The 14,605-nt window shown below is 49.8% G+C and overlaps 1 protein-coding gene across 1 annotated transcript in view; it reads left to right on the top strand.

Moving 5' to 3' along the window:
- Positions 1 to 225: 225 nt before the first annotated feature.
- CDH1 (cadherin 1) overlaps positions 226 to 14,605 on the top strand; it is a 100,121-nt gene continuing 85,741 nt past the window's right edge. The window contains exons 1-2 of the mRNA XM_003917094.4: positions 226 to 459; positions 1,305 to 1,419. Coding sequence (XP_003917143.2) covers positions 412 to 459; positions 1,305 to 1,419 — 163 coding nt within the window. The 5' untranslated portion in view covers positions 226 to 411. The remainder of the gene's footprint in view (positions 460 to 1,304; positions 1,420 to 14,605) is intronic.

Genomic DNA, 14,605 nt, shown 5'->3' with positions numbered 1-14,605 from the left:
AAGCTCTTTCTGATCCCAGGTCTTAGTGAGCCACTAGCGGTGCTGGGATTCGAACCCAGTGGAATCAGAACCGTGCAGGTCCCATAACCCACCTAGACCCCAGCAATTCCAGGCTAGAGGGTCACTGGGTCTGCGCGAGGCCGGGGGGGGCGGGCCGTTAGCTCCGTCCGGGGGAGGGGTCCGCGCTGCTGATTGGCTGTGGCCGGCAGGTGAACCCTCAGCCAATCAGCTGTACGGGGGGCGGTCCCTCCGAGGCACACCTGGCGGCAGCAGCGCACCCCAGTCTCAGTGGCGTCGGAACTGCAAAGCACCTGTGAGCTCGCGGAAGTCAGTTCAGACTCCAGCCCGTTCCAGCCCGGCCCGACCCGACCGCACCCGGCCCCTGCCCTCGCTCGGCGTCCCCGGCCAGCCATGGGCCCTTGGAGCCGCAGCCTGTCGGCGCTGCTGCTGCTGCTGCAGGTACTTCGGGTCCCCTGCCTTGCGAGGGACGCGTGCGGGCCGCACACTCTGCGCCCCAGCCCCCCGCCCCAGCCCTGCGCCCCTTCCTTTCCCGTCGTCACCGCTTCCCTTCTTCCAAGAAAGTTCGGGTCCCGAGGAGCGGAGCGGCCTGGAAGCCTCGCGCGCTCCGGACCCCGCAGTGATGGGAGTGGGGCGTGGGTGGTGAGGGGCGAGCGCGGCTTTGCTGCCCCCTCCAGCGCAGACCGAGGCGGGGGCGTCTGGCTTCCGAGTCCGCGGGGTGGGCTCGGGCTGGCGCAGGGGTCGTGGAGCGGGGTGTGGGGGGTGGGGTGTGGAGAAGAGGAGCCCCGGTGCAAGTCGAGGGGGAGCCAGGAGTCGTGGGGATGATCCTCGAGGAAAGGAGAGGAGCATCCGTAGAAATAAAGGCACCTGCCATGCCAAGAAAGGTCGTAAATAGAAGTGGGAGTCCCGGGGATAAGAAAGTGGGGTCGGGGGAGGTGGGAGCGCCCCTCGCTCTGAGGAGTGGTGCATTCCCGGTTTAAGGAAAGTGGGGTTGGGGAGAATAAAGACATCTCCAATAAAATGAGAAAGGAGACCGAAAAGAACGATGGGCTAGGTCTCGAGGGGGTGACTCGGCGGCCCCCTTCCGGGAGTTCCTGGGGGCTTAGCGGCCGTAGGTTTCGGGGTGGGGGAGGGTGACGTCGCTGCCCGCCCGGCCCGAGGTTGGGGGCGGGGGTCCTCCCCCAATCCCGACGCCGGGAGCGAGGGAGGGGCGGCGTTGTTGGTTTCGGTGAGCTGGAGGGAACCCTCCGAGTCACCCGGTTCCATCTACCTTTCCCCCACCCCAGGTCTCGTCTTGGCTCTGCCAGGAGCCGGAGCCCTGCCACCCCGGCTTTGACGCCGAGAGCTACACGTTCACGGTGCCCCGGCGGCACCTGGAGAGAGGACGCGTCCTGGGCAGAGGTGAGGGCGCGCCGCTGGTGTCCCTGGGCGGAGTAGGGTGGGGTTGGAAAGGGGCCGAGAAATTGCACTCCCACACCCCTGGGTTGGAATGGGCAAGCTCTCTCCTTGGCTCAAACGACACCCCTTGGAATTTACACAGATTTGGGGATCCAAACGTTTACGACTGAGCACTGGTGGAGGGGGTAGCCCTGCCTGGTTGTTAACCATGTTATAAAAAAGCAGAGGTTGAGGGCACTTACTAGAAGTCTTCGTATTTCTCTTATTGCCCTCAGCACTGTAGAGACAGTGTCCCATTTCAGACTGCAAAAACCTGGTGGGTGGGAAGGCCCGGCAGGAATATTCCCGTTTTACAGATGAGCAAACCAAGGCTGAGAGGGTGACGTCTACTTGCCCAGGGTCAGCAGAGCAGGTATCTGAACTGGGACCTGACTCCCAAGCCCCATTAAGCACCATCTCTGGGATGACTGAAGAGCAGCTCTCTCTTGGTTACTGGGCTGTGGCTTTTGTTTATAGATATTAAAGCTTTTTTTTTTTTTTTTTTTTTTTTTTTAAAAAAAAGGGTCTTGCTCTGTTTCCCAAGCTGGAGTGCAGTGGCACAATCACAGCTTACTGCAGCCTCTGGGCTCAAGTGATCCTTCCCACCTCAGTCTCCCTAGTAGCTGGTTATCACAGGCATGTGCCACCATGCCTGGATAATTTTAACTTTTTTTTTTTTGAAACGGAGTCTCGCTCTGTCGCCCAGGCTGGAGTGCAGTAGCCGGATCTCAGCTCACTGCAAGCTCCGCCTCCCGGGTTTACGCCATTTTCCTGCCTCAGCCTCCCGAGTAGTTGGGACTACAGGCACCCGCCACCTCGCCCGGCTAGTTTTTTGTAGTTTTTAGTAGAGACGGGGTTTCACCGTGTTAGCCAGGATGGTCACGATCTCCTGACCTCGTGATCCGCCCGTCTCGGCCTCCCAAAGTGCTGGGATTAGAGGCTTGAGCCACTGCGCCCGGCCAATTTTAACATTTTTTTAAGGCTGGGCGCAGTGGCTCACACCTGTAATCCCAGCACTTTGGGAGGCCGAGGCGGGTGGATCACAAGGTTAGGAGTTCGAGACCAACCTGGCCAACATGATGAAACCCTGTCTCTACTTAAAAAAATACAAAAATTAGCCGGGCATGGTGGCGTGCACCTGTAATCCTAGCTACTCAGGAGGAGGCAGGAGAATTGCTTGAACCCAGGAGGTGGAGGTTGCAGTGAGCTGAGATAGTGCCACCGCACTCGAGCCTGGGTGACAGAGCAAGACTCGGTTCCAAAAAATAAACTAAAATAAATTTTTTTTAGAGACAGGAGTCTCTCCATGTTGCCCAGGCTGGTGTCGAACTCTTGGGCTCAAAGGATCCTTCTGTCTCAGCCTCCCAAAGTGCTGGGATTGCAGGCCTGAGACACTGTGCCTGAACCAAAATATCTTGTTACAGGTACTGTTTCCCCCAAGAAATAATGATTTTTTTTTTTTGAGACAGTTTTACTCTTGTTGCCTAGGCTGGAGTGTTGTAATGGTGTGATCTCAGCTCATTGCCACCTCTGGCTCCCAGGTTCAAGTGATTCTCCTGCCTCAGCCTCCTGAGTAGCTAGGATTACAGGTGCCCACCACCATGCCCAGCTAATTTTTTGTATTTTTAGTAGAGAAGGAGTTTTACCATGTTGGCCAGGCTGGTCTTGAACTCCTGACCTCAGGAGACCACCTGACTCAATTTCCCAAAGTGCTGGGATTACAGGCATAAGCCACCATGCCTGGCCAGGAATAATTATATATATTTTTTTAAAAAGCATGGTAGTTCTGACTCAGGATGAAAATGCATGCACCCAATGTACTTCTAGGCTTATCGTTGTGATAATCTAGAGTTTGCTTTGTTCCAGTCCACTGTTGTCCAGGGAGCAAGGGAAGGGGCTAGTTTCTCTTCTGGATTCACTGAATCCCGAGTGCTTACTTTATATCAAACCACTTTCTCCTCTCTCATGATTTTAGTTGATTGGATATCACAATAAAAGGCATATTTTTTTTTTAAGGAGAAATCACCCACAATTCTCCTGAGGGAACACCTCCATTGTGTCTATTCTTCTGGTCTTTGACCACATGAATCTTTAGCAATCATGCTGTTGTCTTTAAATTTTTTTTTGAACTTGGAAGTCATTCGAAGTTTTTTACAGAGAAACTACAGCTCGACTGATGAAGTATATTTGCTCTGTGTGCTCTAGAGCTTTCTATTGGATCAGAAGTTATCTAAAACTCCTGGGCTCAAGTGATTCACCCACCTTGGCTTCCCAGAGTGCTGGGGATTGAATATTTTGATGTCAGTGGGCATTGAGGAGCATCTTCGCGGGGGAGGCAAGCTTGATCTAGCCTTGGAGAGCAAGGCAGGGGCTAGAAACGAGCCTGTATCTGAGCGTGTGTCTGGCGTGGCCCAGTGCTGAGGCTGGTGACTTTGTTTTCCTGCACCAAGATACTTGGTAGCACCAAGGGTGGGTTAGTCTGGTTTTTATTTCTCCCTTCTAAGCTCCTGTGTCTGACCAATAATGTTATTACATATTAACACTAATATGATAATAATTAATAGTGACACATACTCACTTTTGCCTCAGACTCTGGGGCAAGTGCTTCACATATTTTACCTCATTTAGTCTTCACTAGAACATTAGGAGCGTGGGCAGTATTATTCTTCCTACTTTGTAAGTAAGGAAACTGAGGCATAAAGCAATTCTGTAATCTGATCCACAGTTGGTCTTTTCCTTTTTCCCCTTGTTTTTCACCTCAATAACCTGAAAAAACAAAAACAAAAAAGGTGTTTGGGGAATTAGTGTCCAGCGTGAAGTAAGCTGAGAATGGAGGTGTTGATAGTGTGGGTCCTCCGAGAGGGGGCGATGATGATGGAGACGGGTCAGACGCGGGGGAGGTGGGGGGGACCTGGGACTGCTGGTTTAGTGGGAAGAGGCAGCCTCCACACAGAATCCACAGGCCTCTGGTGTGGTTGGTTTCAGTTCCCTTTATGTTCACCGACCTCCACCCCCACATAACAGATTTCCTGACATTTAATATTTGTTTTGGCCTTTTTGGACTGTGGGTCTCCTTGTATCAGTCCAATGTGGAATCGCCCCAGGATGGAAGTGCCCTTGTAGTAAAATCACACGTTCAATCTCAGGAGCTGGCTTGTGATTTTAAAAGCCAGATAAGACTTGGGATGTGGCCTGACTCTCTTTGGACAGTGCAGGGAAGTGAAGGGATGGATGTAACATAGGCACCAGGTTTAGACATTGACTTCGTGAAGAATTTACTCCATGGGAATTTTGAAACTTGAAACCTGTCACTTTTTGTGCACTGGTAGCTGTAGGTTCTTAACTCAGGGGACTTTGGAGTGGTTTGCTAGGGTCATTCCTCTGCCCCATGCCATGGCTGACCCCATGATCTCAACCTTGTATTTATTCTATTGATTTCTCTCCAGCTTCTAGAATGAAGACCGTTAAAAAAAAAAAAAAAAAACTGAACCATAATAAACCAGTTTTTTTTTTTTATTTTTGAGATGGAGTTTTGCTCTTGCTGCCCAGCCTGGAGTGCAGAGGTGCGATCTCAGCTCACTGCAACCTCTGCCTCCTGAGTTCAAGCGATTCTCCTGTCTCAGCCTCCTTAGCAGCTGGGATTACAGGCACATACCACCATGCCTTTGTATTTTTAGTAGAGACAGAGTTTCATTGTATTGGTCAGGCTGGTCTTGAACTCCTGACCTCAGGCGATCTGCCTGCCTTGGCCTCCCAAAGTGCTGGGATTACATGTGTGAGCCACCATGCCTGGCCAATAAACCAGTTCTTTAGAGTTGCTGCTTATTTTCCTTCTTCATAGCACACACCGGTTTGAGAAACCCAGGCTATTAGACAGTTTGGGATCTCTAAAGTAGTAGCCTAGTTACCACAGTTGTAAGTTAATTCAGGGGCGGAAGAAAGAAAAGCTGGCCGGCTTTGCCAGTGATTGTTTTCTTCCTTTGCTTGCTCTGCAGTCTGGCCTTGGAAACACATGGCCTATATTTCAGTGTTGAGGTTTGGCTGCTTGAGGGGTTGACCTCAAGCATTAAATACACCCATTTCCCCTTCTTTTTTTCTTGAGACGGAGTCTCGCTCTTTTGCCCAGACTGGAGTGCAGTGATGTGATCTCGGCTCACTGCAACCTCCGCCTCCCGGGTTCCAGCGATTCTCCTGCCTCAGCCTCCCGAGTAGCTGGGATTACAGGTATCCGCCTCCATGCCTGGCTAATTTTTGTATTTTTAGTAGAGACAGGGTTTCACCATGTTGGCTAGGCTGGTCTACAATCTGGAGTTTTGCTCTTGTTCCCCAGGCTGGGCAAACTCCTGGCCTCAGGTAATCCACCGGCCTTGGCCTCCCAAAGTGCTGGGATTACAGGCGTGAGCCACCAAGCCCAGCCATTTCCCCTCCTGTCTGAAGGATGTGCTGAAAGGTTCAGAAAACAGTATGCAGGCCCCCTAATACAATTAGACTTTTAAAAAGCAAACCCGGAAACCAGCTTTGGGATCACCTTACATCATCAGATCCCCACCCCCTACCCCTCAAACTCCTAAAAGTCACTTCCCCAATTACTCATGTCTGTGACAAAGGTTGATCTGAGCTTACTGTGAAAGGAGACCAGTGGGCCACCCTTCTGGCCTTGCCTTTGTGTCTCTGGAGGTGCGGAGGTGGAAAGTCTTGGGCTTGGCAAGGCCATTTAAGGAAGGCTGGCTGCTGCTTCCTCCCAGTGGGGCCCTGCCTGCCCCTCTCTGCCAGGTGGTTATGGAAATCCCTATTTGCTCTCCTGGGCTTTTTATTGGGTGAAGCTTTTCTTCCGAAATGCTCACCTTGTGTCTTACACATTCCTTTCCAAAGTAACCCCAGATACACCAGAGGCTGAAGCTCTCCTATCTCTCAGAAGCTGCCCAGACCCTAAAATCCCCAAGAGGCACCTGTCCCAATCCAATCCTTGCTGGGTTTCTTTCTTTCTTTTTTTTTTTTTTTTTTTTTTTTTGAGACGGAGTCTCGCTCTGTCGCCCAGGCTGGAGTGCAGTGGCCGGATCTCCGCTCACTGCAAGCTCTGCCCCCCGGGTTTACGCCATTCTCCTGCCTCAGCCTCCCGAGTAGCTGGGACTACAGGCGCCCGCCACCTCGCCCGGCTAGTTTTTTTGTATTTTTAGTAGAGACGGGGTTTCACCGTGTTAGCCAGGATGGTCTCGATCTCCTGACCTCGTGATCCGCCCATCTCGGCCTCCCAAAGTGCTGGGATTACAGGCTTGAGCCACCGCGCCCGGCTTTTTTTTTTTTTTTTTGAGATGGAGTATCACTCTGTCGCTCAGGCTGGGGTGTAGAGAGGTACGATCTCAGCTCACTGCAACCCCCACCTCCAATGTTCAAGCGATTCTCCAGCCTCAGCCTCCTGAGTAGCTGGGATTACAGGCGTGCCCACAAGCAGGCCCGGCTAATTTTTCTATTTTTAGTAGATTCGGGGTTTCACCATGTTGGTCTTGAACTCCTGAGCTCAAAGTGATCTACCTGCCTCAGCCTTCCAAAGTGCTGGGATTACAGGCGTGAGCCACCGAGCCAGGCCCCTTACTGGGTTTCTATCCTGCCTCAGCTCTATCTCCTTTGGGGGCACAAGGCTTTCAAGAATGGATCCTTCAGCGAGAAAGTACAGGAAAGCCAGGTTTGAATTTTAGCCACTAGCTATTTGACTTTGAATAAGTCACTTTACTTCTATGAGCCTCAGTTTTCCCACTTGTAAAATGGGGCGGTAATACTTATTGATCTGTTATGAAAATTAAGTATGCATATTCATTCATTTAGTTCACAAAGGTGAGTGCCTGTTGTGTGTTAGCACCAGGCTGAACCCTGAGGTTACGGCAGATTGGATGGAACATACGTGCCAGTAGGAAGGAACGTTAAGAGAGAAAGCAGAATAATTTCAACAGTGATTGATATTTCCTAGGGACACAGTAAACTCTCAGTGTTATTTTGAGCAAATGAATGAACACATGAATACATCACTATCTTGGCCAATGTTTTTCACTCTCAGACTCTATGGACTTAGTCCAGCCCTTAAGGTTGATTGTAAATGGGCAGGGAAGAATTTGATCGGTTAGAACCTTCCTTTATGCTTTGTGTGTGCCGGGGATACTGTGTTCATAGCTTCCCTCTGACAACTGTGGAGGGCAGGGAGGGAGATCTCAAACCTGAATCTGGAAATGGGAGGGCATATAGTCATTTTTAAGTGTTTTCTACCTTTGGTCAAATAAAAAGAAATCTGTGGTGCATGCTCACTCGCTGTTTCTCTAGCCCCATCTCTAGCTATCTCTCTCTCTTTCTTTCTCTCTTCCTCTTTGTTAAGGTAAGTTTCCCTAGACCAGGGATCCCAGTGTCCCAGCTTGTTCTTGTTACTGTTGGGGGTTGTAGGCCTCCTCCCTTTCTGCACTTTTCATCTTCCTCCTTCCTTCCTCTTACCTGCCTGCAATCCTCCACTTCTGCCCAAGGTTTGGGCGGCATCTTCCCCAAATTCAGAAGGTTCTTGAGTCAGACTGCTTAGATTTAAGTCTAGACGGTGTGCCTTCCCAGCCTAGGGACATCAGCTGAGGACTTACTTTCCCTCTCTGTAAAATGGGCATAATAGCACGGAGACATCATAGGATGGTATGTCAAGCGTTCAGTGAATATGAAATATTAGAGCCCCAGGAGGACTTGGTGCTGTCTGTTTGAAAGTCTCCCACGTTTTACCTTTGGTTCAAAAGATCCCCTGCGCTCCCTCTCACCCAGCAAACCAGCCAAACCAGTTTCTTCACCCTGCCTGCTTCTGTGTTAAGCAAACAGTGCACTGCAAACAGTGACTAAGCCTAGTGCCTTTGTTGGGAAGAAACTGGCATTTTCTTGCTTGCCACTGTGCAGGGTGCTCAGGGTGGACTGGAACAGGTTTGTTGTGGCTTAAGAAAGGGGACCTGCTCATGGAGGTTGTGTAGAACTGGGATGGGAAGAGTGGGGCAAGTTGTAGCTAGGGCCAGGGGAGTCAGGATGATCTTGAACTTGTCAGCTTCTGCTTGGCTTTTAAAATATTTCAGGCCAGATAGATGCGGTGGCTCACACCTATAATCCCAGTGCTTTGGGAGGCTGAGGCCGCAGGATTACTTGGGCCCAGGAGTTTGAGACCAGCCTGGGCAACATGACGAGACCCCTATCTGCACAAAGATTTAAAAAAAAAATTTAGCCAGGCATGGTGGCATGCACCTGTGGTCCTAGCATCAAAAAAAGACAATAATTTGCTGGGCGTGGTGGCATGTGCATGTAGTCCCAACTACTCAGGAGGCTGAGGTGGGGTGATTGCTTGAAGCCTGGGAGGTCGAGGCTGCAGTAAGCCATGATTGCACCACGGCACTCCAGCTTGGGTGATAGAGATCCTGTCACAAAAAAAAAAAAAAAAAAAAGTGTGTGTGTGTGTGTGTGTGTATATGTATTTCATGATGCAGATGCTTAAGAATACCTGTCTGTTCTCCCACTGCCAAAAATGCTGTGTCCCAGCCACTGAGATCCTTGTGGTTAAAAATCAAATCACCTGGGGTACTTCATGCAGACTTGCCCTCTTGCAGATTCACTGAAAGCCAATCTCCGAGGGTGGAGATCTGAACTTGACATTTATTTATTTATTTATTATTTATTTATGAGATGAAGTCTTGCTCTGTCACCCAGGCTGGAGTGCAATGACACGATCTCAGCTCACTGCCACCCCCGCCTCCTGGGTTCAAGCAATTGTCGTGCCTCAGCCTCCCAAGTAGCTGGGATTACAGGCATGCACCACTATGCCTGGCTAATTGTTTTGTATTTTTGTGGAGACAGGGTTTCACCATGTTGGCCAGGCTGCTCTCCAGCTCCTGACTTCAAGCGATCTGCCTGCCTCAGCCTCCCAAAGTGCTGGGATTGCAGGAGTGAGCCACCACGCCTAGCCTTGAACTTGACATTTTTAAAAGCTCCTCGGGCCAGGCGCGGTGGCTTACGCCTGTAATCTGCACTTTGGGAGGCCGAGGCAGGCAGATCATGAGGTCAGGAGTTTGAGACTAGCTTGACCAACACGGTGAAACCCCGTCTCTACTAAAAATAGAAAAAAATCAGCTGGGCGTAGTGGTGTGTGCCTGTAATCCCTGCTACTTGGGAGGCTGAGGCAGGAGAATTGATTGAACCCAGAAGGTGGAGAATGCAGTGAGCTGCGATTGTGCCACTGCACCCTAGCCTGGGTGACAAAGTGAGACTCCGTCTCTAAATAAATAAATAAATTAGCAAGCTCCTCAGATATCTGCTGCCACCCAATGCATTTCCCTGGGCAACCCCAGGGGCTAGATGTTCGATGAGTAGATACCCCAACTGGGATGTGGGCACCTGGTTGTCCAGCCCGAGGCCACGAATCCCAGGGCACACCCTTGATCAGGGAGGGATGAGGCTGGTACTTCTGCCATGCCCAGGATTGAGAACTCTGTGGATGCAAAGAGGGGTGGATGGGAGGCTGGGCGCGGTGACTCACGGCTATAATCCCAGCACTTTGGGAGGCCAAGGTGGGCAGATCACTTGAGGTCAGGAGTTTATGACCATCCTGGCCAACATGGTGAAACCCCGTTTCTACTAAATACAAAAAATAGTTAGCCAAGCATGGTGGTACATGCCTGTAATCCCAGCTACTTGGGAGACTGAGGCAAGAGAATCGCTTGAACCTGGGAGGTGGAGGTTGCGGTGAGTGGAGATTGTGTCATTGCACTCCAGCCTTGGTGACAGAGCGAGACTCCATCTCAGAAAAAAAAAGAAAAAACCAAAGTGCAGTGGATGGGCGTGGGAGTGGGGGACCCAGAGAAGTAGCCAGTGCACCCAGGCCTAAGACTCACCCCCTATGCTCAGGGAGATTCCGGAAAAGCTCCGAGAGAGACCTCTCAGCGGGTAACTCCAGTAGGCTCCGAGAATGCCACCGGAGTGAGAATGTGTTCAGAGGATGCCAGGAGTGGTCAGTTTCACCTGCTGGGCCTTGATGAGTAAGAGGGCGTCTTCCATGCAAGGAAAGGGAAAGGGCACTCCAGGAGGAGGAAGTGGGGTGCCCAAAAGTGTGGCAGGGTCATGGAGGCAGAAGGCTGGAGCTCTGCCATCCTGGACACGGAAGGAGGAGGGAGGAGAGGGTCCTGGGATGAGGCTGCAGAGGCAGCTGGGCGGGGTTACCTGTGGGCCTTGGGTTGTGGTTCATGGAGGGTTTTCTCTTTCTGGTCTTTTCATAGGCAAATTATTCACTTGGTTAAAAAATAAGTTTAAATATACATCTTCATATATATATGAAAAAGCTTATGTATATGTCTATATGGCAGACAGTGAAGTCTCCTTCCCACCCCAATCCACGCTTCACTCAGTTCTTCCCCAGGGCACAGGGAACCGATTTCATTAGTCTGCTGTGTATCCTTTGCAGGGTTTCCTTATGGAAATACAAACATAGTCTTGTTTCATTATGCCAGTGTAAATTCCTAACATATGATCCTTTTACACAAAGCATGGCATATGATAGCACTGCTCCGTACCTTGTTTTTCTCCCAACAATATATCTGTGTGTTCTCTCTCTCTCTCTCCGCACATATCTTCCCTAGACCGAGTCTTGCTCTGTTGTCCAGGTTGGAGTGCAGAGGCGCAATCTCAGCTTGCTGCAGTCTCCGCCTAGTTCAAGTGATTCTCATACCTCAGTCTCCCGAGTAGCTGAGACTACAGGCACATGCCACCACAGCCGGCTAAATTTTGTATTTTTTGGTAGAGATGGGGTTTCACCATGTTGGCCAGGCTGGTCTCAAGCTCCTGGGCTCAAGCAATCCACTTGCCTTGGCCTCCCAAAGTGCTAGAATTACAGGCGTGAGCCACCGTGCCCAGCCTATTTTTATTTAAAAAAAGAAGTTTTTTTAATATTTACTTTTTTTTTTTTTTTGAGACGGAATTTCGCTCTTGTTGCCCAGGCTGGAGTCCGATGGTGCAATCTCGACTCACCACAACCTCCGCCTCCCAGGTTCAAGTGATTATCCTGCTTCAGCCTCCTGAGTAGCTGGGATTACAGGCATGTGCCACCACACCTGGCTACTTTCGTTTTTTTTTTTAGTAGAGACAGGGTTTCTCCATGTTCGTCAGGCTGATCTCCCGACCTCAGGTGATCCGCCCGCCTCGACCTCCCAAAGTACTGGGATTAGAGGCATGAGCCACTGCGTCTGGCCTTTTTAAAAATTTTTAATTTTAATTTCTGAGGGTACAAAATTGGTGTGTATATTTATGGGGTATGTTCTTTTATTTTCCTTTTATAGCTACCTGCACCGTAGGTTATTTAGCCAGTCCCTGATAGATGGACACTGGGACACTGGGTAGTGTCCTATCTTTTAGGAGACAGGACTGCAGAAAGTAATCTGGGATATACGTTTTTTTCTACACATTCTGGTATATCTGGAAGATGAATATCCACGGGTGAGCCTGCTGGGCCCAGGTATGTGCATTTGTGATTTTGGGAGATACTGCCTTCCACAAAGACTGTGATCAATTTGCACATCAGCGTCTAAAGACAGTCACTTCCCACTGTCCCAATGGAGGTTTTGAGCACGAGGTTGGGAGAGGTGTTATGTGCCTGCCTGTCTGAAGATGAAACAGGTTTTTTTTTTGTTTTTGTTTTGAGATGGAATCTCACTCTTGTCGCCCAGGCTGGAGTGCAATGGTGCAATCTTGGCTCACTGCAACCTCCGCCTCCTGGGTTCAAGTGATTCTCCTGCCTCACCCTCCTGAGTAACTGAGTACAGGTGCCCGCCACCATGCCTGGCTAACTTTTGCGCTTTTAGTGGAGATGGGATTTCATCATGTTGGCCAGGCCAGTCTTGAAGTCCTGACCTCGGGTGATCCACCTGCCTTGTCCTCCCAAAGTGCTGGGATTACAGGCGTGAGCCACCGTGCCCTACCAATAATACAGTTTTGATTTGGGGGAAGATTTCCAGCACCTAAGTGGTTCTAAACAAGAAGTAATGCCAGCAGCTTCTAGAATGTTCCTTTGGACCAACACTGGAAACAGAGGAGAAAGAGGAACAAGTTGGGGGAGGAAAATTAGTTCTTGGTGAGGAATATATTGAGTTTGAGTGTCTGAAGGACCCAGAGGTGGAGTTTTCGAAGGGGTATTTGGGAATGTCAGCTCTGTGCTTGGAAGAATGTGAAGTACCAGTTTGAAGAAGGATTTGTATAGGATAGTGGTCTTTTTTCCTTAATCTCTGTCAATAGATACAGAGAGTTTTCAGAGACCTCACAAGCTGGAGGATTAAATGATAGAAGGTGCTTATTTGGAGACTGTTTACTTGAAGGTGGCCAGCAGATGAAAGACAAATATTTGTATCCATTTGCACAGGGTTAGAGAGTGGGTCCTGCCAGCGACCTTGCAGACTTGACAGTTAGTCCTCCCTGTGGTCCAAGGTGGGGAACTTTCATCATCCCGTACTCTAGAAGAGGAATCAGGCTCAGAGGCTGTACTGCTTGCCCCCAAGTCACCCCGCCAGGTAATGGCAGTGCTGGGGCTGCAGGCCGGGCCTTTCATCTTCCAAAACCAGGTCTCTCATCCAGTTCCCTCTACTACCCTGTTGCCAAACTCAGCACCTTCAGTGGGACTCGATTCACCTTTCTAAAGGAAACGTGAACCCTCCTTCCCTTTGGAGAAGCTGTCATTTACCTTTTCATCTCACTGATTTTATTTATTTGATTTTATGATTTTTTAAAAGAAACAGAGTCTTGCTCTGCTGCCCAGGCTGGAGTGCAGTGGTTTGAACTCCTGGGCTCAAGCAATCCTCCCATCTTGGCCTCTCCAAGTGCTGGGATTACAGGTGTGAGCCACCAGGCCTGGCCTGCCTCTCACTAATTTTGATTGTGATGCTAGAATTCAGCTTTTTTTTTTTTTTTTTTTTTTTTGCCTTTGGAAGGCCTCTTTTGTCTTTTGCTTATGGGCAGTTTCAGCTGGTTTCCCTCTTGACCTTCACTTCCAAATAAATGCTAGCTGAACGGCATTTCTCTTTCTTTCGGTCTCTTTCAACTCTCTGGGTCCTAGAAAATCTATTTATATTGGCCTTCAAGACTTGGGAGTGTGGGGACAGGGAAACTGCCCTAGAGAAACTCTTGTTCCAAATGAGACCTATTGAAGGTGCTTGGGCCATGCAGGTACCCTGGGGCGTGACTCTTGCTGCTGAAAGAGGGAAAGTTACTACTGGGACCTAATGGGGCCTGCCCAGAAGGGTTGAACCTGTTCCACATGAGCAAGATCATAAACGGTGGCCAGCTCAGGACCCCGTGGGATAATTGGTCAAGTTCTAGATAATAATTAGCTGGCTTTGTAATTAGGAGAGCTTGTAACAAATCAAAAGCCTTTCAAATTTACTTGACCTGGGCAAGTTCAAGAAGAAGAAGAAGAAGAAGAAGAGCACCTGATTCTGTGGTTTGGCATTCAGACACGCTGGTACACCTTCTCTCTCCTTGTTTTTTTTTTTTTTTTGTTTTTTTTTTAAAGACAAGAGTCTCTCTCTCTCGCTCAGGCTGGAGTACAGTGGAGCCATCTTGGCTCACTTTAGCCTCGACCTCCCGAGCTCAAGCAATCCTCCCACCTCAGCCTCCCAAGTAACTGGGACCACAGACACATGCCACCATGCCCAGCTAATGTTTACAGTTTTTTTTAGAAAAGGGATCTCACTATATTGCCCAGACCGGTCTGGAACTCCTGGGCTCAAGGGATCTTCCCACCTTGGCCTCCCAAAGTGCTGGATTTACAGGCATGACGCCCAGCTGTTTTCTCTATTCCTAAAAGAGAAGTTTCAGCACGTCTTCACCTTCATTGTCGCGGCAGCTTCCTTCCTGGTCTCCCCACTTATTCCTTCCGCTTCCCCCAAGCCAGTCTTTTCTTCATCCATCAGTCAGAGTTGATGGTTTTTAAAATTAAGTTAGAAAATATCACTCCTGCTCAAAATTACCCACGGTTCCCCATTTCAAACAAAATAAGCGCCTAAGTCCTTTCTATGACTTCTGAGGCTTCACTGATCTGTCCTTTGACTCATGTACCTGGGATCCTCATCTCCTCCCACTCTTCCGTATGCTCACTTTGTCCAACAACTTT

Source organism: Papio anubis, chromosome 18, assembly GCF_008728515.1.
Source record: "Papio anubis isolate 15944 chromosome 18, Panubis1.0, whole genome shotgun sequence".
NCBI lineage: Eukaryota > Metazoa > Chordata > Mammalia > Primates > Cercopithecidae > Papio > Papio anubis.
The sequence above is the reverse complement of the archived record's forward strand: the minus strand, read 5'-3'. Positions and strand labels throughout refer to the sequence as shown.